The 24870-nt window shown below is 38.3% G+C and overlaps 1 protein-coding gene across 7 annotated transcripts in view; it reads left to right on the forward strand.

The window, feature by feature from the left end:
• Nucleotides 1–24870, forward strand: part of LMBR1 (limb development membrane protein 1) — a 133068-nt gene that overhangs the window by 97938 nt on the left and 10260 nt on the right. For 6 of the 7 annotated variants that reach the window (XM_027538470.1, XM_027538472.1, XM_027538471.1 and 3 more), the window contains 5 exons: nt 629–705; nt 1349–1426; nt 4500–4573; nt 4771–4861; nt 6066–6132. In XM_027538470.1, the coding sequence (XP_027394271.1) occupies nt 629–705; nt 1349–1426; nt 4500–4573; nt 4771–4861; nt 6066–6132 (387 nt within the window). Of the gene's footprint in view, nt 1–628; nt 706–1348; nt 1427–4499; nt 4574–4770; nt 4862–6065; nt 6133–7236; nt 7449–24870 lie in introns of those variants that run through there. The other variant, XM_027538474.1, reaches the window with a different exon arrangement.

Genomic DNA, 24870 nt, shown 5'->3' on the forward strand with positions numbered 1-24870 from the left:
TGTTTATCTTCAGGTTCGGGATTAGAGGGGATTCTTACCCATGTTACCCGGTACTCCAGATTTCTGCCAGTGTGTCAAACTATCAGAATGTAAATATGTAAATTAAAAAAAATACAGAGATAACTGTATTTTCAGGAGTAAGCTGTATATCCACAATATATTTCATTAATAATTGAAATGTCTTTGCAGCATTCCCCGGTGGCTCAGACAGTAAAGAATCTGCCTGCCATGCGGGAAACCTGGGTTTGATCCCTGGGTTGGGAAGATCCCTCTAGAGAAGGGAACGGTAACCCACTCTGGTATTCTGGCCTGGAGAATTCCATGGACAGAGGAGCCTGGCAGGCTACAGTCCATGGAGTTGTAAAGAGTCAGACATGACTGAGCAACTTTCACTTCACTTAGCAGTGTTAAGATTTGAGCATCATAGGATTGAGCTGTATTTAATGTAGCAAACTGATTTTAAAATTAGTTTGTGTAGGAAAATTAAAAACAATTTATGGCTTTAGGAAAATATTTATGTAAAAATAATACATACTGGTTGTAGCAGTAGGGAATGAAAATGTAAATCTGGAGAGAATTTTTAGAAATTGCTGAAACATTCATTATATTTTGTTTTTCCTTCTAATAGAGAGGCGCAAAAAGGCTTCAGCATGGGAAAGAAACTTGGTGTATCCTGCTGTTATGGTTCTTCTCCTCATTGAGACAGTAAGGATTTATTTGCTGTTAAATAAAGCAAATTATTTTCTATTTACTTTAGCATTTGTGTATGGCAATTCCCTTAGCTAAATGTTTTCAGGTAAACTGGTTTTCTGTCAACAGGCTTAAAATCCATGTATGCTTTTTTTTTTTGGTAAAAATTCAGTAGAGCAAGAATTAAAATTAAGGGGAATTTTTAAAAAGTTCTCAAGATTATCTGTTTCCTCACAAAAGCAGGAAATTCATTCTTTTGTTTCAATTGAAAATTAAGAAGAGACATGGTGTTGCTGATACCCGGCTCAAACTCTGTGATAGGGTATGAAAATTATTGCATTAGTTCTGATAACATTTTAACCATCTGTTAAGTATGTGCAGTTGGGGGTTTCTAGTTGGTGAAATTGGTTAATAAACGGACCTATGTTACTAGCTTTTGTCTTAAGCTTTGAGATTACAGTACTTTGCAGAATTTTTGAGAATTTATTCTGAAATTTTTATGGTCTCATTATTTCAGGTTTATATGTAGAATTTTGGTCTTTACTGCTTTTCCTCTATTCTAAAGCATACATTTGGTTGGTTACTGAGATTTTAATATATGTATATTGGCAAAATGTCTTTGAAATTCAGAACTGATGGTTTACTTTTTCTGTTGCAGTCCATCTCTGTCCTCTTGGTGGCTTGTAATATTCTTTGCCTGTTGGTTGATGAAACAGCAATGCCAAAGGGAACAAGGGTAAAGTAAAACGCTTGCTGCTTTCTTTCTGTTGCTAAAGTCTTCTGTGTCTTTCTCTTGCTAAAGTCTTCTGTGTCTGCCCCGAGCGCTTCAGATAGGTAGATGGAAGTGTCCACCTTTATGTATGTATATACTTCAAGCTGTGTGAACTTCTTTATGCAAGAGCTTTCGTAAACAGTGTTTATAAACTATGTTTTTTGTTTCTAATTTCTTATTTTAGATTGTCTGGGCCTTGTATCAAGTGTCAGAGTTTCCTTTTATACTTTGTATTAGAGTTTATCTTTGTTTTACTGAAATTCATATTTGTGATCCTTTAAGAAAATGTATATTCTGTGAAATAGTGAAATATAAAGAGTTTATGTTGAGATGATTGGATGGCATCGTCGAGTCTATGGACAAGAGTTTGAGTAAGCGCTGGGAGTCGGCAATGGACAGGGAAGCCTCGCGTGCTGCAGTCCATGGGGTCGCAAAGAGTCGGACACGACTGAGCGACTGAAGTTTGCAAAAGATCCAAATATGGTTGTAAGGACTCATGCTTCAGAAGAGTTAGACATTGTGTGAACTTGAATCAAAATGTTCAGTTGTTGGAGGGAGTCAGATGTACTTCTTTTCACAAATTGACTTATTAATTTTTTCTCTTTTAAAAAAATTAATGATTTTATTAAATTCCAGAAGTTAGTCTATTTATATATATTTTCCATATGGAAAGTAATTTCCACTAAATACTCATATAAGCCTTTCTTTTTCTAGGTGTCTTTATTAACCTTTGGATACTTAAAGTAGCCTTTACGTTTTGACATTTTATTAACCTTTTTGAAGTTAGCACCTTTGCCATTTCCCCGTAGAAATGACTTCAAAACTTTTCCAGACTTTTCATTCTTTGGGGGGGAAAAAAAATTTCCTTAACTCTTTCTAGGATCTTCTGTCTGGTCTAAGAATTAAATTGAAATGAGACAGATTAACAGAAGAAAACTTTCAATTATGTGTATAAGGGAGCGCTGTAAGAATAACGAGACCCCAGGACAAGCTGGGTAACTGAGTCTTATATTGCATCTTAGAGAAGAAGAGGGTAGGGCTTGTGCTTTGCGGGGAATAAAGGCAGTTCTCCTGGAGATGGAGAAGCAGCCGTTTGGTAAACAGTTGGGACCCAGAACAGACTTTGGTCTCTAGGTCCTGCCAGGTTCCCGGGACCACATGCAGCCCTGACCCTGGAGGGCCTGGCGACAGTGCTCGTCGTGGACCAGGGCCTCTGTCCACACTCTTCCAGGCAGTTACGGGGTGAAGCGGAGGCGGGCTAAAGTGGAAGGCTGGCTGTCTTCTGTTTCTTAAAAACAATCAGCCTGAAGTGACTGACCCTCATGCCAGAGAGATGCCTTTTGCGGTAGCAGACTTTGCTTCCCTACACGCCTCTTCTCTCTGCACCACATGATCCACTTTTTGTCTCACAGAAGAAAGCCAGTATTTATCTTAATTCCTTTCCTTCAGTCCAGGATACAGAAGCGAATTCTTTGGGCAGTATTTTCAGTTTAACTCCCTGCCCCAGTGCCTTCAGCACCTGGTCACCTCTCACCGCTGGAGCCTCCCAGCTTGCTCCAGGTTCCTGATCCACTAACCGACAGCAACAGGGAGCAGCCCTCTTCCACCCACAGCCTCGTCCTCATCACTGTTTAGACACAGGTCCGGTGACGGAGCAGGGAGTCCCCACCGTGCTGACCTCTGTCCGCTTTTTAACCCAGTTGCATGTAGTGTACACTGGGTAAGGCCCAAGCCCCGCCACACACTTGTGTACCGTTCCCTTCCCGCGTGGTGGGCAGGGACAGACACGTGGTGGGCTCTGTTTATGATTGTGTAATAAAATCCGAGCGTCTTACTCCTGCCCGTAGGCCTTCTCTTGAGACAGAGAATGTTTCCAAGGTGTTTTCCATCTGAGTTAATAAGATTTCTATTAGCATTATTTATTTTTCTTCAAAAGATTGACAAAAATTGACAAATTCTTTGTCCCTTACCTTATTTATATATGAAATTTCAATGAGTATTCTAACTTCTGTATGCCTATACAAATTAGGTTGTATAAATAATATGTATAATGTTATTTATTGTTTTTTGTTTTTTTCATTAGGCTGACTTTATATTCCTAATTATCCTGGTGTATCTGTTACGTGTCATTGAAGCTGATACCAGAATAATAGTTCGTATTCAGAGAGTTGCTTTAATTAGTAAGCTTAGAAAAAATTGTCCCTACTTCAGTAGGAAATGAGTTTTTGCCTTTCTGGCCTTTTAATAAATACTGCTTTTCTTGCTTGTTTTGTTAAGTTCCAGATAAAAGTAGGTTTTGAGAATAGATATAATGTTTAGGAAACAAGGTGCAGCATTGCATTTGAAAGATCTGTGTTGATTAAATCCCTGAACTCCTTAGGGGATGAAACTTTGACGAGCAGTAACGGGATGCGAGCATTCCCTGTCTTCTGTCCTCAGCTTACTCCTGACGGACTTTAGTTGTATACTTTTTATATGTTGCCTCTGGGTTCAGACAATTAATGTTCTATTCTTACTGTACTATTATATTTAAAGATTTTTTTTCCCAAGAGTATTTTAGGGTTTAACGATAAACGCAGATAAAGAATCTACGTGCCAGTGCAGGAGACTCAGGAGACGCGGGTTGAATCCCTGGTTCAGCAGGATCCCCGGGAGGAGGAAATGGCAGTCCACTCCAGATGTATTCTCATCTAGGAAATTCCATGGGGTCACAAAGAGTTGGACACCATTAAACGTGCGTGCACAGACACGCACGCACGCACGCGCACACACACACATCATGTCATTTGATAAGTGACTTAAATTGTATCTGAGACGAAACAGAAATGTTTGAGCTTGTTGAGTGTTACCATGTGGCTGGTTTCGCTGGTGAGTTCAGCCTCATCCCGTGTTTTATTCTCCTTTGAAAGCCTAGATGTTATTCCAGGGTATTAAACATTTCTAATTTCAACTGTCCTATATTTATGAAACAGCAATTTTAGGGAAACCAAATGTAATAGTGTCACTGAATTCTGAAAAGTGTTTTTTTCCCCCCCAGGGGCCTGGAATAGGAAATGCTTCTCTTTCTGCTTTTGGTTTTGTGGGAGCTGCACTTGAAATCATTTTGATTTTGTATCCTTTCTTTAACTGAAGTTCTGTCTGTTAACAAGTTTTCTGGGACAGTGGTAATTTACTAAGACACTTTCCTGCAAGAAACACAAGTCAGTCTTCCTCAAGCACTCTGAGTGGCATTTTGTTCTGTTTTCCTCTGGGCCTGTTGAGGACTTGAGGAAACATTCTTCGGAGAGTTTTTTCCTTGATTCTCACAGCTATCTCATGGTGTCCTCTGTCGTCGGTTTCTACAGCCTCCGAGTTTTTGGAAATTTCATTCCCAAGAAGGACGACACAACCATGACAAAGGTAAGGTCCTTTTAAGTCTTAGGTGGCTGTGCCCCTCTTTGCCTTCCAGGACAAGTGGACTGTTTTATTTAGTGGTCGCCCTGAATGGTTCCTTGCGGTTCTAGGTATTTGTTTGTGAGTTGCGTAAACACACACTGGAAGATTTTCAAAATGCGGAATGAGTGGGAAAAGGATGTGCTCTGTTTAATTTGGATGGTGTCCATTCACTTGTAAATGCGGAGAACCGCAGAGCTTGTTAACCAGCTATAGAAGGCTCCTGAAAGGACCCTTTTTTCCTGCAAAGAAAACGTATTGCTAATGAGTAACTTTGATTGTGCTGACTGTACTTCAGGGAGCTTGTTTGAAATCTGAAGAACTTAGTTGCTACAAGTAGTAGAGACAAAGTATTTCAAATTTGAATAATTAAAGCAAGACGGAAGAGTTCTATTCAGAAACATTTTGTAGTCTGAGGCTAATTTGACTTTCTACAATATGTCATCGGCTTCTGAGTAACAAAGGCTGTTATCTTATATAGAGACTGCATTTGTAAAATATTCCCACAGGCTGACAATGAAGAATCACAGGAGCGGCTGGCTTCTTTTTTTTTTTTTATGAGATTTTCCTTATTTTCAGCATATTCTAAAGGGAAGGTGTTATTTTTACATATCTTTTTCTGTCTATTTAAAATGTTATAGCTTCTTGAGATATTTAGCATAAGTAAACGTGAGTGCTAATCTGTGCTTCTGGCATCTTTTATTTAATGAAAGAATAAGCATAGGGTATATTGAAATAGAATTGCTAGAGTTTAGGTGTTTTAGATTTCTGGATTTTGGCTTTACTTCTTAGTTTACATTAGAAGTAGATATTGTATATCCTGGGCTGTAGTCTTGGCTTTAAAAACAGAGTCATAAGTATTGAAGTATTAATTCTTTTTTAACCTGTTAGGTGAATCCTTTTGAAATCAGCCTCTGTCATTAATGTAAAATGCAATTTTCTCTTTGTGTCAGGTACCATAAATACCTTCTAGAACTTACCAATAGAACTTTAAATGTCTGTAGAAAACCTTTCTGGTTCTCTTTGTTTTTTGTATTGAATAGTATCATTAAGAAGTTAGCAAAGTACTGTAGGTAACTAGAACGTACAGTAACTTGCCAGTATGTGAGTGGATTTTACTTAAGCGTGTACTGTGTGGCTGCCCAATATCCTTCCTGATTTCTCATAACAGATCATTGGGAATTGTGTGTCAATCTTGGTTTTGAGCTCCGCGCTGCCTGTGATGTCAAGAACACTGGGTAAGTTTAAATGAGAACTTTTCACGTAAAGTCTGTACCTTTTCAAGTGTCTTTTCTAAACTTCTAAACTTTTCCCAAAAGATCACTCTTTGAAATAAATTATTTCTTCCCACGTTATTTTATACCTTTACTTCTATAATTTATTTGTATATAGGGCTGTACCAAAACAAGCACTTTTATCAAATAAAGATCATTGATTTTTTTCAAATGCTTAGAAATATTCCTTTCCAAACAGTAGACTTTATTTTTTTTCACTGACTGGTTAAGCTTTTGAGTCCTCTAGTGAGGAACTGTGAAGTTTTTGTTTTTGTTTTAAATAAAACAATGTTTAATGTCTAGAAAATATTAAACTAATTTTTTCCTACATGAAGTGTTTTTAAAAACGTATAATTTAGTATGTGGTTTAAAAAATTGATAATCTGTAAAACGTACTTTAAGCTGCTTTTATGTCCAGGGCATAGTCTTGAAAGCAGTGAGAGCTTTGAGAGCACTGACATACCCACACTGACTTAAAGGGTGTACTTTAGCTCCTTAGTTTTTACTTGCCTGCCATTCATATAGTTTTCTTAATTTTTCGATGTACAAGAATATTTTGGTCGTCTTTTAAAAGTAAAACATTTCCACTTTGTCATTGAAACAGTTGAATAAATCTTCATTTGATGTTCATATCTTTTGTAAAACACTGTAGCAGACTGTATTCTCAGTTATTGGCTAAATATTGTTTCAGACGAAAGTTTCCACTAGGCAGTTCTGTTCCATTTTCTAGTCTCAGATTTTGACTTGAGCGTTCACAAATTATTTTTTAAAATCCCATTATTCAACCTTAACAACTAGCTAATGACAAAAATTGCAAGTAACTTTGAATTGCTTTTGTTTTAGCTCTTATGTTGCCTCCATTATTTATTTAAAACTCATAGCTCTCAGGGATGCAGGCTGTGCCAACAAAGTATAAGCATCATAGTGATCTTCATAATTCTTACAGAGAATTCCATATTTTAGTAAAAAGTGAAATCTAAGTGTAAGTGTAAAAGGGACTGCCTTTCCACAGACTAACACAAAGCTCATTTACTTAAGAGGTCTTATTTCCTTTGTGTTGCGTCATAGGACTTGTTATTGTTTTGACATCTGCTTATGGTGTGCTCATCTTGAAAATGCCGAAAAATACATTTTTGTAAGTTGATTTGTAGCTGTTGTCATTTGTATTATGGAAGTCCAACAATTTCTGTGATGTAGCCAACCTACCATTTTATCATGTATGAAATTCACTGCACACTGTTATTTAAGATTAATTGTTAATAGTAACATATACTGATTTTATGGAATAAAATTACATGCTGAGTACCATTTTAATACAAAGAAAACAAATTAATGGCAAAATGTGCTTTTTGAAGATCAACACATTAAATTCCTGAGTAGTTTGCCATAGAGATAAATAAAAAGAAGAAAAAGAAAGATGGGACAATTAAAATGCAGCTAACAAACGCCTGGCCCCAGCTGTCCAAACAGGATTAATGGAGTGTATTAGGTACAGTGAGTCATGTGGTGCTTTGCAAAATATCAACACACACTGCGTTACATGTTATGCCCAGTGGCACTGAATAGATGAAAAGAAATAAATACGTTAAACAGATTCATAGAGGCTTTTCACAGTATTAAAAAAGCACATTTCTAGACTAAAAGAAAAAGCTTTATTTTAGTCTTATGGGAAATGCAAACTAGAGAGTTACTTTGTCGCTCCTCTGTTAACCCTTTAGAGTTGAGCCTTTGATTTTAAGAAGATAAAATACAGAGAATTGTCATGAATATTATCCTAGTGTATAACGGGATTTTGATTTACTAGCTGAAAAGCTTATAAGACTAGAATAGAGGATGTATTTAACAACCGAATTCCAAGCTGTGAAAGTTTTCGCTCTTTCTCATTGCCTCTCACAAGGGAGTCCTGACCTTAGGGTGCTCTCATTTGCTTCTGTGAATTCAACCAGCATTCTCAGTTAAATAAGAAACCAAGGAACAAGGGAAATTATCATTTACCTGTATAAGTGCAGTTTTTCTCTTATTTTAATCATTTTTAGTAATGAGAACTTTAACTGAAAATTAGAAATATTTTAAATCCTGTATAAATAATTCATTTGATGATATTTTTGCTTCAAAAATGAAAATGTTTTTTAAACAGTGTAATTTGCCAATTGCTATTGCTGCGCCATAAGTGTAAAATATAGCTTTAGAGTTGAATGCCTGGTGTGATGTGACAAACTTATTACAGAATTCCTCTGAAATAGCTTCCTATCTTTAAATAGAGAAGATTTTGTACTAATTTTAAAAATTGCCACTGAGTAGATTTTAGAAGTATATCACTTAACCACAAAGCATTAGGTTGCGAGGAGCATTTTAGCCATGTATTCTTAGCCAAATGAAATTAATAGAAAGAATAGCATTTTGTCCATGGGAAACATGAAGGATCTGTGCTTGAGATTTTTTATTCGAACTCTTTAAAACCTTTTAAAAGTGATGCCATACCAGGGGATATGATTTCTAAAGTGTTGTTTTGTTGCCTATATATAGTGTGCAGTTTTTAAAGAATCCAATGTTTTTGAGGCTATGATGTCCATATTTTTAGTAATCAGTTTACTCTTTGATATAATGAACTCTCAAGATGATTAGAGGAGATGGTTGACTAACAAAGTGAAAATAGAAGAGGCTCAAATCTAGTAAATTACCTATAGATATCCAGATTTTCTATAATAAAATGTTTTAAAGGCAGCCGTGAATTTGAGAATAAATTTTGTGAGATTGCGGACATGTTCCTTGTTATTCTTAATCAAGAAACAACTGAGGGATTGACAGTTTTTACCTTATTCTTTATTTGAAATCTCTTAACAGGAAAAGTTTTCTCAGATACAACCAATAGACTTTGAAATACTGTTACTAATTTCTATTATGAAATTATTTTTATAGTTATGGTTTCATCTCAAAATTTTTTCTGTAAATTTTAAGTTATTCAAGGCCCAAGTGCAGATATATATTTTTATATTTAAATTTATATGGATGCTTACTCTATTAAAACAAAAAACCCCGACTTATTCTTCCAAGTCAGCTGGAATCTGTTTTTGGTGTTTCCATGTATTATTTCTCATCTGGGTCCCCTCTAGCTCATCATCTCGCAGGAGATGAAGTGGATTATTCTCTTTTGTTCCTTGATGGAGGGAGCATGTTTAGACACTGGTCCTTCGAGGGAGAGGTCCTTATTTGGGTTTTGTGAATGTACTACTAATCTTTACCCCAAGCTTTCCCTCTCCAGTGTGAATCAGAAAGAAATGATCCTTAGACATGACAAATGAGAACTCAAAAGTATAAATCATGATATATATTCCTAGTTATGACTTTCATGTAAAAGTAACTCTAAAGCCCTGTATTGAAAATTTCTTAGCAAAAAATTCTATGTGACTTCATTATATTCTGTTACATCGAAGAGAGTAATAAATGAGTGGTGTGACTAACTTTTGATTGATTACTAATGGTCTTATAACTGAACAATAAATTTGTGTATCTAGTTAGGATTTTTAATAGTAAAAAGAGAGCATTCTGTGTCAAATGTCTGAAAGAATTCAGAGAGTCACCACTGCTCACTCCTCAGCATTCACGTTCCCGGGGTCCACATGTCGCGTCCTTCTGATGCTGCTCTTATTTCAGAGTCCCTCCTGCCTGAGAGAAGGTTGTATTGGCCACACATTCTAAAGAATTTAGCCGGCTGTTGACATACATTCAAATCCCTTGAATTTTAATTTGATATAAAATATTTTTTCATATGAAGATAATTTCAGTTAGGATTATTCAGTTGGAAGATATAAGATGTAGTTTTTTAAATGTAAACCACAGTAAGGTTATAGTTTGCATTGAGAACCAAGACCCTCCCACCCTGACTGAGAATACTTAAGAGCACACGTGTGCATGGCCAACTCTGAGACCGAGGAACAGGCTATCTCCTCCTTTGTAGGAAGTTCTATTTTAAAATTAGTTTTTAATAAGTATGTACATGAGCAAATTCTACTTATAAAGGATATTAAAAATTAGATCTCAGGCTTAAATTCCTTATGACCACCACTTTTAATCCCAGTCCCCTCTTCAGAGTTTCCAAGAACCAGTTTAATGTGTATAGTTATTTAAAATCTTTTTCTGGGTACACACACACACACAGACACAGCACTATGTAGAAAATTGAAAACTCTCACCTGGGTATTACTTTATGTGACTCCTGACTTCAGTGTCCACCCAGTAGGAGTTAGAAGAGGTTTCGAACTCATTTCTTGTACCAGAATTCAGTCAGCTGAAAATGAATTTCAAACTAGAATACTTACCTCTTCCTGCTCAGATCACCTCTGGCTTCCGAGTCGCCCAGTTGTGTGGGTTTTGCTGTTGTCTTAATTGTTCTGCCGCACTTGCGCTTTGTAAGCCCTCTTCTCAGATCTCCTCTCTCTTCATTTCTGGGCACCACTCACTTTTTCTCCTTCTCCTTCTCCGGCCGTCCTTCGACTGTCTCTCATTGCTCGTCAGCCTCACCCACACACTTGCCCCCACCGCCCTCCCTGAGCTGGGGCAGCGGCCGCAGCCCTGTCCTCCACGTGGCGTCCCGCAGCTCCTCACATGGGCCGTTCCGACAGCAGGACCCATTCGTGCGTGTGTGTGCGTCTGTCCTCCCCACTCCTTCCCTCCTGCCCTCACTCCCCTCCCTTGTCCTTCCCTTTTAGTCCTCAGGCACTTTCTATACCGTGCACCAAACCAGAGAGTTGGGAGTTGCGTTAGGAACCTCCATGTCTGGTACCAACACCTAAGGGCCCTGCTGTTTTCATCTTGTTACTCTCTCTCACGTGGGGCTTCCCCGGGGGTCCAGTGGTGAAGACTCTGCACTTCCATTCAGGGGGCATGGGTTTGATCCCTGGTCAGGGAACTGAGATCCCACATGTCACACAGCACAACCAGAGAAAAAAATTTTTCTCACATTCACTCTGCCTTTCCATTTCCTTTAATAAAAGAAAAGTGAAAAGAATCAGATTTGTTTGTCAAGTAATCAAAGCAGAGGGTTGAGTGTATGGTTTTAGTTTAATATTTCGTTGTGAAGGATTGCTCATGAGCTGGGTTTTAAACACATGTTCTTTCCTCTGAGGAGAGGAGAGTAGGAAGTACGGCTGAAGCAAAAGCACTAGTGTTAGCCATTCACTGGTGTGTCTGACTCTTTGCGACCCCGTGGACTGTAGCCGAGTGGGCTCCTCTGTCCATGGGGTTCTCCAGGCAAGAATATTGGACTGGGTTGATATTTCCTTCTCCAAAGGGTCTTCCCAACCCAGGGATTAAACCCACATCTCCTGCATTGCAAGCAGATGCCTTACAACTGCGCCACCTGGGAAGCCCTAAAAGCACCAGGGAAGTGTTTAGTTTTTCAGATGAGGCCATGACATTGAGAGCTACTCTGGAGGCCCCCCATCTTGGGAGAGTTTCTCTAGGAAGAGAGTGAGTGGATCTCTATTGGAGATCTTAAACGTTCACTTGTTTTAAAATTAGTACTTTAGGTTTGTTCTTGGACTATGATTATAGTTCCCTTTCATTTAACTTTAGTTTGTATTAAAATTCATATACATTAGTTCATCTGGACTAGTAAGTTAAATTGCCTTCACATTAGGACAAAATGTATTTGTAGCATATAAACAGTGATGACCAAAATTGATTTGATATTTACAAGCACACTTTCCCATCTCCAAGCCCACACTGGCTCACATTGTTCCCACAACCCTCCCCAGCTTTGCTCTACCTCTCCAAGTCTTCTCATTCTGTAAAGACAGGTCAGATCCTCTGTCACGTGTGAAAGGTGTTTCGGATTCTTGCTTCAGCCTTGTGTTACACTTGTTTTAAAAAGAGAAAAAGGAGTGAAGCATTGGACACATACTCCAGTGTGTTTGAACCTAGAATACACTGTGCAGAGTGAAGTAAGCCAGGCACAAAAGGCTCCATAGTCTGTGGCTCCTCTCGCATGGGGCGTCCAGAACAGGAAAATCCGTAGAGACGAGAGTGGTTAGCGGTGGCCAGAGGTGAGGGGGCAGTGGAGAGGGCTGGGGTAGTGATAGAAATGTTTTTCGGTTAGATCGAGATGGTGGCCAATACTTGTTCTCTGGCTTGACTTGTAATCTTATCCCAAGGGTAAGTTTTTTTCTTAAATTTTTATTTGTTGTTTTTTTTTTTAGCCTAGCTGACATACAGTATTAGCTTCAGATGTTCAGCACAGTGATTTGATGCTTATGTACATTATGCATTGATCCCCACCATAAGCTTAGGGTGAGCATCTGTCATACAGAGTTATTACAGTGTTACTGACCATATTCTCCATGCTGTATATTAAGTCCCTGTGGCTTATTTATTTAATAACTGGAGGTTTGTACCTCTTATCCCCCTTAGATCTTTCACCCACCCTCCCACTTGCCTCCCCTCAACCTGTTTGTCCTCTGTATCTGTGAGTCTGCTTTCATTTTGGTTTGTTTTTTAGTTTCCACATATAAGTAAGATCATATGGTGTTTGTGTTTCTCTGTCTGGCTTGTTTCATGATACCTCTCGATCCGTCCATGTGTTGCAAGTGGCAGGATTTCAGGGTTTTAATGGCTGACTAATGCTGCCTTGTGTGCATGTAACTGTGTGTGTATTGTGTGTGTTACATGCCCTTTATCCATTCCTCTGTCAGTGGACACTTGGGTTACTTCCATATCTTGGCTGTTGTAAACAATGCTGAGTGAACATCGAGGTGCATGTATATGTTGAATTAGTGTTTTGCTATTCTAGCCTTCTTTTCTTTTCTGTTTGCATGAAATACTGTTTTCCATCTCCTTTCTTTCAGTCTGTGTGTGCCTTTAGATCTGAAGTAAGTCTCTAGTGAGTAGCGTATAAATGGGTCTTGTAATTCTTTTAGCCACCGTATGCCTTTTGATTAGAGCATTTAGTTCATTTATCTGTTTTAAAATAATTATTTATGGGTACTTATTTATTACCAGTTTGTTAATTGTTTTTAAGGTTTTTGGGTAGTTCTTTGTTTCTTCATTTCTTCCCCTCCCTTGTGATTTGATGACTTCGTTTAATGTTATATTTGTATTTCCTTCTGTTTAGTTTTCATGTATTTTTACTGTTTTTATGTTTGAGGCTAATATGATATTCATGCATAACAACCTCCTCGGTATAGAGCAGTCCATTTTAAGTTGATGGTTGCATCAATTTGAGCAGTTTGTAAAAGCACTGCATCTTACCCTCTTCTTCCTCACACTTTATGTTTTTGGCATCACATTTTATATCTTTTTATTTTGTGTGTCACTTGACTATTGTTTTAGATATGGATGTTTTTCACTACTTTTGTTTTTTAACCTTGATGCTAGCTTTACTGGAGCTTCCCAGGTGGCTCAGTGGTAATGAATCTGCTTGCCAGTGCAGGAGATGCAGGAAATGTGGGTTCGACCCCTGGGTTGGCGAGATCTCCTGGAGGAGGAAATGGCGACCCACTCTAGTATCTTGCCTGGAAGATTCTATGCATAGAGGAGTCTGGTGGGCTGCAGTCCAGGGGTCGCAAGGAGTCAGATGACTGCGTGCATGCCTGCTGGCTTTACAGGTCACTGAGCCATTACCTTTATGCTTGCCTTTACTGGTGAGATTTTTTTTTCTTTTATAATTTTCTTGTTTCTAGTTATGGCTTTTTCTTTTCCCTGTAATGAAGTACCTTGTTAAGCCAGTTTAGTGGTGATGAACCAACTTTCTTAGCTTTTGCTTATCTGGGAAATTATTTCTTCTTCAATTCTAATAATCTTGCTGGTTAGAGTATTCTCGGTTTTGTCTTTTCCCTTCAGTACTTTCATATATTATACCAGTCCCTTCTGGCCTGTAAAGGTCATACTGAAAAACCAGCTGAACTGTGGGGGTTCCCTTGAATGTGATTAGTTGTCTTTCTCTTGCTGCTTTTAAGAGTCTTTCTTTAATATTTGACATTTTAATAATAACGTGGCTTGGTTTGGGTCTGTTTGGGTTCATCTTACTGGCGAGCACATCCTCCACCCCTCTCCCCCACCAACGTTTACTCATGCTCTGATGGATAGCCCAGCTCCCCTCTTTCTCCTGCAGTGACAATGTGTTCCTACTCCCAGTGCTTCCGAGACGTGTGCCGTTAGATTAACGTCCAGCCTCTGTGCGCTGGCACAGCACGGCATTTATGCCCACCTGTGTGTCCCACTCAGTGCTGCAGCCCTGGTTCAGGTTGTGACGGGCGCTCTTCTGATGTGCTGGGGTAAGAATCGAATACAGCTCTGTCCATGAGGTCCTTGAGTGTGTTACTTTGTCTGTGGTGAATAATTTCATCACCACCTATTCCCTGGCATAACCTAACATGTCATTTGAGAGTCATCTCAGCCATTAACTCCACAGATAAAGTTTTCCTTGAATTTCTCCCCCTTTAAGCTCCCTCCTGCATACTCCCATAATACTTCTCTCTGCTGCTGCTGCTGCTAAGTCGCTTCAGTCGTGTCCGACTCTGTGCGACCCCAGAGACGGCAGCCCACCAGGCTCCCCCGTCCCTGGGATTCTCCAGGCAAGAACACTGGAGTGGGTTGCCATTTCCTTCTCCAATGCATGAAAGTGAAAAGTGAAAGTGAAGTCGCTCAGTCGTGTCCGACTCCTAGCGACCCCATGGACTGCAGCCTACCAGGCTCTTCCATCCATGGGATTTTCCAGGCAAGAGTACCGGAGTGGGGTGCCATCGTCTTCTCTGGATACTTCTCTCAGTCCTCTGCATATCTGCCGTGTCACTCATCACACTGTATTCTGACTGCTCACGTTTTGCTCCACAAAACTGTGTTCTCCTTAAGGAAAGCCATGGTCAGGTGTACCCAGTGTCTGCATGTAGCATTTAGGTCATGTGTGTGCAACAAGGAACTCATGTGCTTTTCAGTTTTCCATTTTACTTAACTGTACAGAGACATCCATGAAGGGAATAAATGGCATACATACCTACTTGTAACTCTTACAGTACTGTGTAGGGTTAGGAATATGATAGGAACTCAAAAATACTGTAAAATGTGACTCATACCACAACAGCAAGTACAGAAATAAAGAATTTCTAATTAAATCTATTTGGCACAGCCATACACTAATATATCCATGCATGGTATGGAGTGTATAGTGTGAAGCCTGTTAAATACATTTTAACAGCTTTATTGAAATAAATGAAAATGACATATTGTAAACTGTACTCATTTTAAGTGTGTAATTTGATAAGTTTTGCCTTAACGTGTGTGACTGTGAATCTGTCACTGCAGTCAAGACAGCGAGCAAGTCTGTCGCCTGCAGATGCTCCCTTCTGGCCCTGGGTAGCTCCTCCTCATACCGTCCCCCACCTCCCCAACCCCAGTGTCCCCAGGCAACCACTGACCTTTCTGTGACAATAAAAGTAGTTCACATTTCCTAGAATTTTTTGTAAGTAAAATCACTTACTATGAACTATTTTTGTTTCTTTAACTCATAGTATTTAAGATCAACCCATGCTATATGTGTCAATAGTCTATTTTCTATTATTGCATTGTTTGTGTATATCACAATTTGTTTTTCTGCTCACCCACTGAAGGACATTTGAGTTGTTTACAGCTTCTGCCAAGTCGCTTCAGTCGTGTCCGACTTGTGCAACCCCATGGACTGCAGCCTACCAGGCTTCTCCGTCCATGGGATTCTCCAGGCAAGAACGCTGGAGTGGGTTGCCATTTCCTTCTCCATTACAGCTTCTAGCTACTATTATAAATGAAGCTGCCATGGACATTCACATCTAAGTCTCTGATTATATGAATTTAGACTTTCATTTCTCTTGGGTAGTAACTGTTAATAGAAATGGAATGCCTGGGCGTATACTTCAGTTTTAAAGGAATGGCCAAACTGTTTCAAAGTGCTCATGCCATTTTTATGTCTGCATCACAAGTGCATGAAAACTCTGCACGAAAACTTCTTCTACATCTTTACCAATACTTGGTATAGTCAGTCAGTTTAAGGTCAGCCCTTCTAATAGGTGTGTAGTGAACTTAACTTGAATTTCCCAGATGACTAATGTGCTCATTTGTCATCTGTATATTTTCTTTGATGAAATATTTATTCAGATCTTTGGCTCGTTTTAAAAATTAGGTTGATTTTCATACTGTTGAGTTTTTTGTGCTATTTACATATTCTGGATAAAGGTTCTTTATCAAGATATGTGATTTGAAAATATTTCCCCCATTCAGTGGCTTGTCTTTTTATTCTTTTACCAATATTTTAGAAAGTACAGATGTTCTTAATTGGATGAAATCAGATTTACCAAATTTTCTTTTATGGATTGTGCTTTTGGTGTCATATATACTAAGTCTTCCTCTAACCAAGGTCACATAGATTATCTCTTGTGTTTTCTTCTAGAAGCTTTATACTTAGGTCTGTGACCTATTTTGAGTTAATTTCTGTATATAGTATAAGGTATGAATTAAAGTTTATTTCTTGGCATATGGTAACCAATTACTGAAGCTTGAGAATTCTCTTCCACTCAGTTGCTTTTGAAACTTCGTTGGGAACCAGTTGTCCATCTATGTGTGAGTGTGGGTCTCTTTCTGAACTCAGTTGTGTCCTATTGATGTCCTTGTCTTTACACTAGTACTACACCATCTGGGTTAATGTGGGCTGATGATGAGACAAAAAGATATGGCACTGAAAGATGAACTGCCCAGGTCGGTAGGTGCGCTGTTGGAGAAGAGAGGAGAAATAACCTCAGAAAGAATGAAGAGGCAGAGCCAGAGCAAAAACAACACCCAGCTGTGGACATGACGGTGATGGGAGTGAAGTCCATGCTGTAAAGAGCAATATTGCACAGGAACCTGGAATGTCAGGTCCATGAGTCAGGGTAAATTGGAAGTGCTCAAACAGGAGAAGGCAAGAGTGAACATCAATATTTTAGGAATCAGTGAACTCAAATGGACTGGAATGGGCGAATATAACTCAGATGACCATTATATCTACTACTGTGGGCAAGAATCCCTTAGAAGAAATGGAGTAGCTATCATGGTCAACAAAAGAGTCTGAAATGCAGTACTTGGATGCAATCTCAAAAACGACAGAATGATCTCTGTTCATTTCCAAGGCAAACCATTCAATATCACAGTAATCCAAGTCTATGCCCCAACCAGTAATGCTGAAGAAGCTGAAGTTGAATGGTTCTATGAAGACCTACAAGACCTTCTAGAAGTAACACCCAAAAAAGATGTCCTTTTCATTATAGGGGACTGGAATGCAAAAGTAGGAAGTCAAGAAACACCTGGAGTAACAGGCAAATTTGGCCTTGGAATACGGAATGAAGCAGGGCAAAGGTTAATTGAGTTTTGCCAAGAGAACGCACTGCTCATGGCAAACACCCTCTTCCAACAACACAAGGGATGACTCTACACATGGACATCACCAGATGGCCAACACCAAAATCAGATTGATTATATTTTTTGCAGCCAAAGATGGAGAAGCTCTATACAGATCAGGAGAAGACCAGGAGCATGACTCAGATCATGAACTCCTTATTGTAAAATTCAGACTTAAATTGAAGAAAGTAGGGAAAACCACTAGATCATTCAGGTATGACCTAAGTCACATCCCTTGTGATTATACAGTGGAAGTGACAGATAGATTCAAGGGATTAGATCTGATAGACAGAGTGCCTGAAGAACTGTGGACGGAGGTTCATGACATCGTACAGGAGGCAGTGATCAAGACCATCCCCAAGAAAAAGAAATGCAAAAAGGCAAAATGGTTGTCTGAGGATGCCTTACAAATAGCTGAGAAAAGAAGAGAAGCAAAAGACAAAGGAGAATGCATTTGAATGCAGACCCCATTTGAATGCAGAGTTCCAAAGGATAGCAAGGAGAGATAAGAAAGCTGTCCTCAGTGATCACTGCAAAGAACTAGAGGAAAACAATTGAATGGGAAAGACTAGAGATCTCTTCAAGAAAATTAGAGATACCAAGGGAACATTTCATGCAAAGATGAGCTCCATAAAGGACAGAAATGGTATGGACCTAACAGAAACAGAAGATATTAAGAAGAGGTGGCAAAAATACACAGAAGAACTGTACAAAAAAGATCTTCATGACCCAGATAACCGTGATGGTGTGATCACTCACCTAGAACCAGACATCCTGGAGTCCAAAGTCAAGTGGGCCTTACGAAGCATCACTCTGAACAAAGCTAGTGGAGGTGATGGAATGCCAGTTGAGCTATTTCAAGTCCTAAAAGATGATGCTGTGAAAGTGTTGCACCCAATATGCCAGCAAATTTGGAGAACTCAGCAGTGGCCACAGGACTGGAAAAGGTCAGTTTTCATTCCGATCCCAAAGAAAGGCAATGCCAAAAGGAATGTTCAAACTGCCAGACAATTGCATTCATGTCACATGCTAGCAAAGTAATGCTCAAAATTCTCCAAGCCAGGCTTCAACAGTACATGAACCATGAACTTCCAGATGTTCAAGCTGGATTTAGAAAAGGCAGTGGAACCAGAGATCAAATTGCCAACATCCATTGGATCATCGAAAACGCAAGAGAGTTCCAGAAAAACATCTACTTCTGCTTTATTGATTATGCCAAAGCCTTTGACTGTGTAGATCACAACAAACTGTGGAAAATTCTTAAAGAGATGGGAATACCAGACCACTTACCACTTACGTGCTGCAGTCTATGGGGTTGCAGAGTCAGACACGACTGAGTGACTGAAGTGGAACTGATGATGAGACTTGAAACCAGGTACTGTGAGACCTTCAGCTTTGTTCTTTTTTTCAGAATGGTTTTAGTTATTCAAAGGCCTTTTGCATTCCTATATAAATTTTAAAAATAGCTTGTCATTTTTCAAATAAATGTCTGTTAGGATTTGGATTTGGATTGTGTTTAGTCTGTAGAACAAACTGGAGAGGATTAACATCTCTACAGTATTGAGTCTTTCAGTCCCTGAACACTCTGTACTTACTTAGTTCTTTGATTTGTCTCACCAGTTTTTGTAGCTTTTTGTTTACATCTTGCACATTTGATGTTTTTGTGAGTGGTGTTTTTAAAAAATTTAGTTTCCAATAGTTCATTTGTAGTACATAGAAATGCAATTGATTTCTTTATATTGATCTTTTTCAGCATTGCTCAGTTCATTTATTAGTTCTATTAAATCTGTTTTATAGGTTTCATTGAATTTTTTACTTTGATGTTTATGATTCTGTGAATAAAGACAGTTTTCCTTCCTCCTTTCCAGTACAGATGCCTTTACCTGCTTTTCTTGTCTATCGCATTGAGCAGAGACTACAGTGCAGTGTTGAATAGAAGCGGTGAGGGCAGGTGTTCTTGGCTCGTTCCTCACTGTAGTGGGAAAGCATTCTGGTTTTTACCACTAACTGTTATTAGCTGGAGTTTTTGTTACTTTGTTTTGGTAGACGCCTTTTACCGGTTGAAGAAGTTCCCTTCTTGTCCTGCTTAGCTGGAGTTTTTTAAATCAGGATTGGATGTTGGATTTTGTTAAATGCTTTTTCTTCCTCTGTTGAGATAATCATTCTCTTTTTTAGTCGTTGATGCCGTGTTCATTTTTTTGGTTTCATTTGTTTTCCTTTCTGTTTCATTTTGAATAGTGTCTGTTAATAATGTCTTAAAAGTCTACTAATCTTTTCTTTTGCAGTGTCTAATCTGTCATTAATTCCATCTAGTGTATTAGTCATATCTTGCATTGTAATTTTTCTCTGAAGAAGGTTAATTTAGGTCTGTTTTATGTCTTTTATGTCTCTATTTATCAGGTTCAATCTTCTAACTTCTAAAGTGTAAGAAATATGGTTATAATTGTTTTAATGTCCTTGCTAGTCATTTTGTCATCTGTGTCATTTCTGGGTTGGTTGTTTTTCCACAAGCCAGTGTGTTCGTCAGTCAGTGTGTTCGTCAGTTCCTAGCTGAATACTCAAGAGAGGTCCTCTGTCTCCCTCCCAGGTTCCCACCCTGTGCAGCTGTCCAGCCACTGTGCTGTCCCAAGCTCCAGCGCGCCTCTTTACCTCGGTGAGGCGGCTGGATTCTGTCCCTCTTCCTTTCCACTCTGCATTCAGGAAGCCCTCTTTAGGTAGGAGCTATGGCAGACAGCAATTCATGGGGTTGCAAAGAGTTGGACACGACTGAGCGACTGAACTGAACTGATGGCATTCAGAGGACTACGTTGCTTGTTTCTCATCTCTTAGCATCATTGACCTTCATTGCTATATGTCCAGGGTCTTGAATACCACAAGTTTGCATATTTTGTCCAGTTTTTTGATTAATGAAAGTGTGAGAGACTGTCTCCTTTATTTAGCTTTGGCTGGACTCCGAAGTCAATGAACATATTTCTAATTGATGTACTATAATGAAAACTTGTTTGCAGAGTAAGACTGGTCAGATTTAAAGTCTTTCCTTTAACAACATTGTCTTCCATTACCCCTAAAAAGTGGGACCTCTTGTTAGTTTTAGAATTTTTGTGTGTGTGTGAATAAATAAAACAATTTACAGTGAGCTTATTTACATTAGTCCTGAAATTAATGATGTTCATGATTAATTATGGATTTTATTATTTTATATTCTTTAAGTCACATTTAATTTTTGATACTGTGTAGGTAAATTTTATATCAAAAGCCTGGTTTTAGAGAAGGGAATTTAAAAATCTAGTCAAGATAATAATTTATACTAACTATTATGGGAATCCAGAGAGGGGGAAAATGTGTTAATCCCAATATTTTATCAGAGAACATTCAATTTATAAATTTGCTTTCTATAGCAAAATGTATGTGCTGTTTTTGGCAGTCTTTCATTAAAGCCATGGATATTCATGGCAGTCATTTGTATGATATGCCAGCAAACATGATTTATTGAGAAAGTTACTTTAATGGTCCTTTTAGTGTGTCAAGCTTTATATATTCTCTCACAACTTCTTGCTAGTTAAGGAACATGAATATGCTTGCTAAAAGTCAAAGTTGACTCAGGTGGGCTAACAAACGTAAATTCTCTTGACTCATACTGCAGGTGGAGTAATCAGCTCTGTCTTGAAGTGAGGTTTTGTCCTTAGTTCTTTTATAGGTATGGATAAAGAAAAGATCTTTATTCAAGGAACTATGCATAAGACATTTTCAGTTTAATCCTAGTGCAGGGAGCTGATTTCATGGTTTATTGTGAAGAGTATTTTATTGACAGATAATTCAGATAATGTTACCATATGCTTAGCTGCTGCTTACTAACTGAGCTTCTTACCTGGTATATCTTTTAAAGAAATGAACTTCTGAATGGAAATAAACTTTTCAGTGTTTGACTAAGAGAGTTGTAGTTATTGTTGTTCAGTCGCTCAGTTGTGTCTGTCTCTGTAACCCCATGGACTGCAGCATGCCAGGCTTCTCTGTCCTTTACCATCTACCAGAGCTTGCTCAAACTCATGTCCATTGAGTCGGTGATGCTAACCCACCATCTGATCCTCTGTTGTCCCCTTCTTCTCCTGCCCTCAGTTTTCCCAGCGACAGGGTCTTTTCCAATGAGTCGACCCTTCACATCAGGTAGCCGAAGTATTGGAGCTTCAGCTTCAGTGACAGTCCTTCCAATGAATATTTAGGATTGATTTCCTTTAGGATTGACTGGTTTGATCTTCTTGCAGTCCAGGGTACTCTCAAGAGTCTTCTCCAGCACAATTCAAAAGCATCAATTCTTTGGTGCTCAGCCTTCTTTATAGTCCAACTCTCACATCCATACATGACTGCTAGAAAAACCATAGCTTTAATAGACAGATCTTTGTTGGCAAAGTAATGTCTCTGCTCTAATATGCTTCCAGTGAGGAAGCATCTTTTAATTTCATGGCTGCAGTCACCATCTGCAGTGATTTTGGAGCCCAAGAAAACAAAGTCTGTCACTGTTTCCATTGTTTCCCCATCTACTTGCCATGAAGTGATGGGACCAGATGCCATGATCTTCATTTTTTGAATGTTGAGTGTTAAGCCAACTTTTTCATTCTCCTCTTTCACCTTCATCAAGAGGCTCTTTAGTTCCTCTTCGCTTTCTGCCATAAGGGTGGTGTCATCTGCATATCTGAAGTTATTGATATTTCTGCTGGCAGTCTTGATTCCAGCTTGTGCTTCATCCACCCTGGCATTTCACATGATGTACTCTGCATATAAGTTAAATAAGCAAGGTGACAATATATAGCTTTGACGTGCTCCTGTCCCAGTTTTGAACCAGTCTGTTGTTCCATGTCAAGGACAGTTAAATAACATTAAATAATTAAAATTATCTTATGGTTAATAGTATTTTAAAATTTGCTGCCTTAGTACCCTTTTATGTCTTTCAGAAATAGAGATTTTGAAGTGTTTTACATTTGTACAAGTCTTTATTAACATGTCATTCACCCAGGGGATTTTTGCAGAAATTTGTGCCTGTGGCTGACTATTTGTTATGTAAGTGAATAGTGAAACACTTCGATCAATATTTGGGTAACAAAAGACATATTAATACATCTCTGGTCAATAAGTTGTTAAAACTTTTAAGTATTGCTGTTTTTTCTTAAGTGTTGGTATTATCAATAAAAAAGTACACTAGTCCAAATGGACTTTCAGTCACCCAGTTGTGTCCATCTCTTTGCGACCCCATGAACTGTAGCATGCCAGGCCTCCCTCCTGTATATATATATGTGTGTGTGTGTGTGTATGTATGTGTGTGTGTGTGTGTGTGTGTGTATATATATATATATATATATATATTTATTTATATATACTTATATAGGCTATTCCATCCAAAAGCAGAATACACATTCTTTTCAAGTGCCCAAGGAACAGTCTCCAGAATAGATCACATGCTAAGCCTCAAAACAAGTCTTGGTAAATTTATGAAAATTGAAATCATATTAAGCATCTTTTCTAACAGCAATGCTTTGAAACTAAAGAGCAGCTACAATCTTTAAAAAATTCCTGAGGCTTCCCTGATTTGTCCAGTGGCTAAGAATCCATGCTTCCACTGCAGGGGGCGTGGTTTTGATCCCTGCTTGAGACCCCACATGCTGTGTGGTGTAGCCAAAAGATAAATTCTCTGAATCACCTTTGCAGAGAAAATAAAAGTATATTAAAAAACAAACAAAAAACTTCCCAGAGCACAAACATATGGAGGCTAAGCAACATGTTCCTAAGCAACCAATGGGTCACTGATGAAATCAAAGGAGAAATTTTAAAATACCTATAGACAAATGAAAACAGTGAGCCAAAATCTGTGGGGTTCAGGAAAAGCAATTCTAAGAGGGACATTTATAGTGATACAGGCCTACCTCAGGAAACAAGAAGAATTTCAAATAAAGAATCTTACAGAGAAAGGAGAGCAAACAAAACACAACATTAGTAGAAGAAGAGAGTCATGAAAAATCAGAGCAAAGATAAATGAAACTTAAGAAAATAGAAATCAATGAAATTGAGAGCTGGTGTTTGAAAAGAAACAAAATTGATAAACCTTTACTCAGACTGATTACGGAAAAAATGTGAGGGCCCAAATAGCAGAAATTATAAAGAAGACATTACAGCCTACGCCACAGAACTACAAAGGATCATAAGAGATTACTAAGAAGAACTGTATGCCCCAATAAAATGGACAGCCTAAAAGAAGTGGACAAATTCCTAGGAGTGTACAGTCTCCCAAGACTGAACCAGGAAGATATAGAAAATATGAATAGGTAGTTACTAGTAATGAAATAGAATTAGAAATGAAAACTCCAACAAACACAAGTCCAGGACCAGACGGCTTCACAGGTGAATTCTAACAAACATTTGGAGAAGAGTTAACACCTATCCTTTTCAAACACTCCAAACAATTGCTTAGGAAGGCACACTGTCACCCTGGCATCCCTGGTATTAAAATCAGACAAAGATACCACACACAAAAAAATTATTGTCCAATATCACTTGAGTCAGCGTGTGCAAAAATCCTCAACAAAATCTTAGCAAAGTGAATTCAACAGTACATTAAAAGGATCGCACACTATGATCAAGTGGGATTTATTCCAGGGATGCAAGCAAGGATGGTTAAATATCTGCAAATCAGTGTGATATATCAAATTAAGAAACTTAAAGTATGCAAATCATATTGCTTATCTCAGTAGATACAGAAAACTTTTGTCAAAATTCAGCATCCATTTATGATAAAAACTCTGCACAAATTGGGTAGAGGGAACATACCTCGACATAATAAAGGCAATATATGATAAACCCACAACTGACATCAAACTCAGTGCTGAAGAGTTGAAAGCACTTCATTAAAGATCAGGAACAAGATAAGGATGCCCACTCCTGCCACTTTTATTCAACACACTAGGTGAAAACCTAGTCACAGCAGTGAGACAAGAAAAAATAACTAAAAGGAACCTAAATTAGAGAAAAAGTAAAACTATCACTGTTTTCAGGTGACATATACTAATAGAATCCTACAGACACTGCCAAAAAACCAATAGAGCTTATCAATGAACTCCATAAAGTTCTAGGATGTAATATTAATATATAAAGATCAGTAGACAGAAATCTGTTGCATATCTCCACACTAAAAACAAACTATCAGAAAAATTAATTTAAAAAAGAATCCCATTTACCATTGTATCAAAAAGAGCAAAATACCTAAGAGTATATCTAAATAAGGAGATTAAAGATCCATGCTCAGAAAACTATGACATT

This window comes from Bos indicus x Bos taurus, chromosome 4, assembly GCF_003369695.1.
Source record: "Bos indicus x Bos taurus breed Angus x Brahman F1 hybrid chromosome 4, Bos_hybrid_MaternalHap_v2.0, whole genome shotgun sequence".
NCBI lineage: Eukaryota > Metazoa > Chordata > Mammalia > Artiodactyla > Bovidae > Bos > Bos indicus x Bos taurus.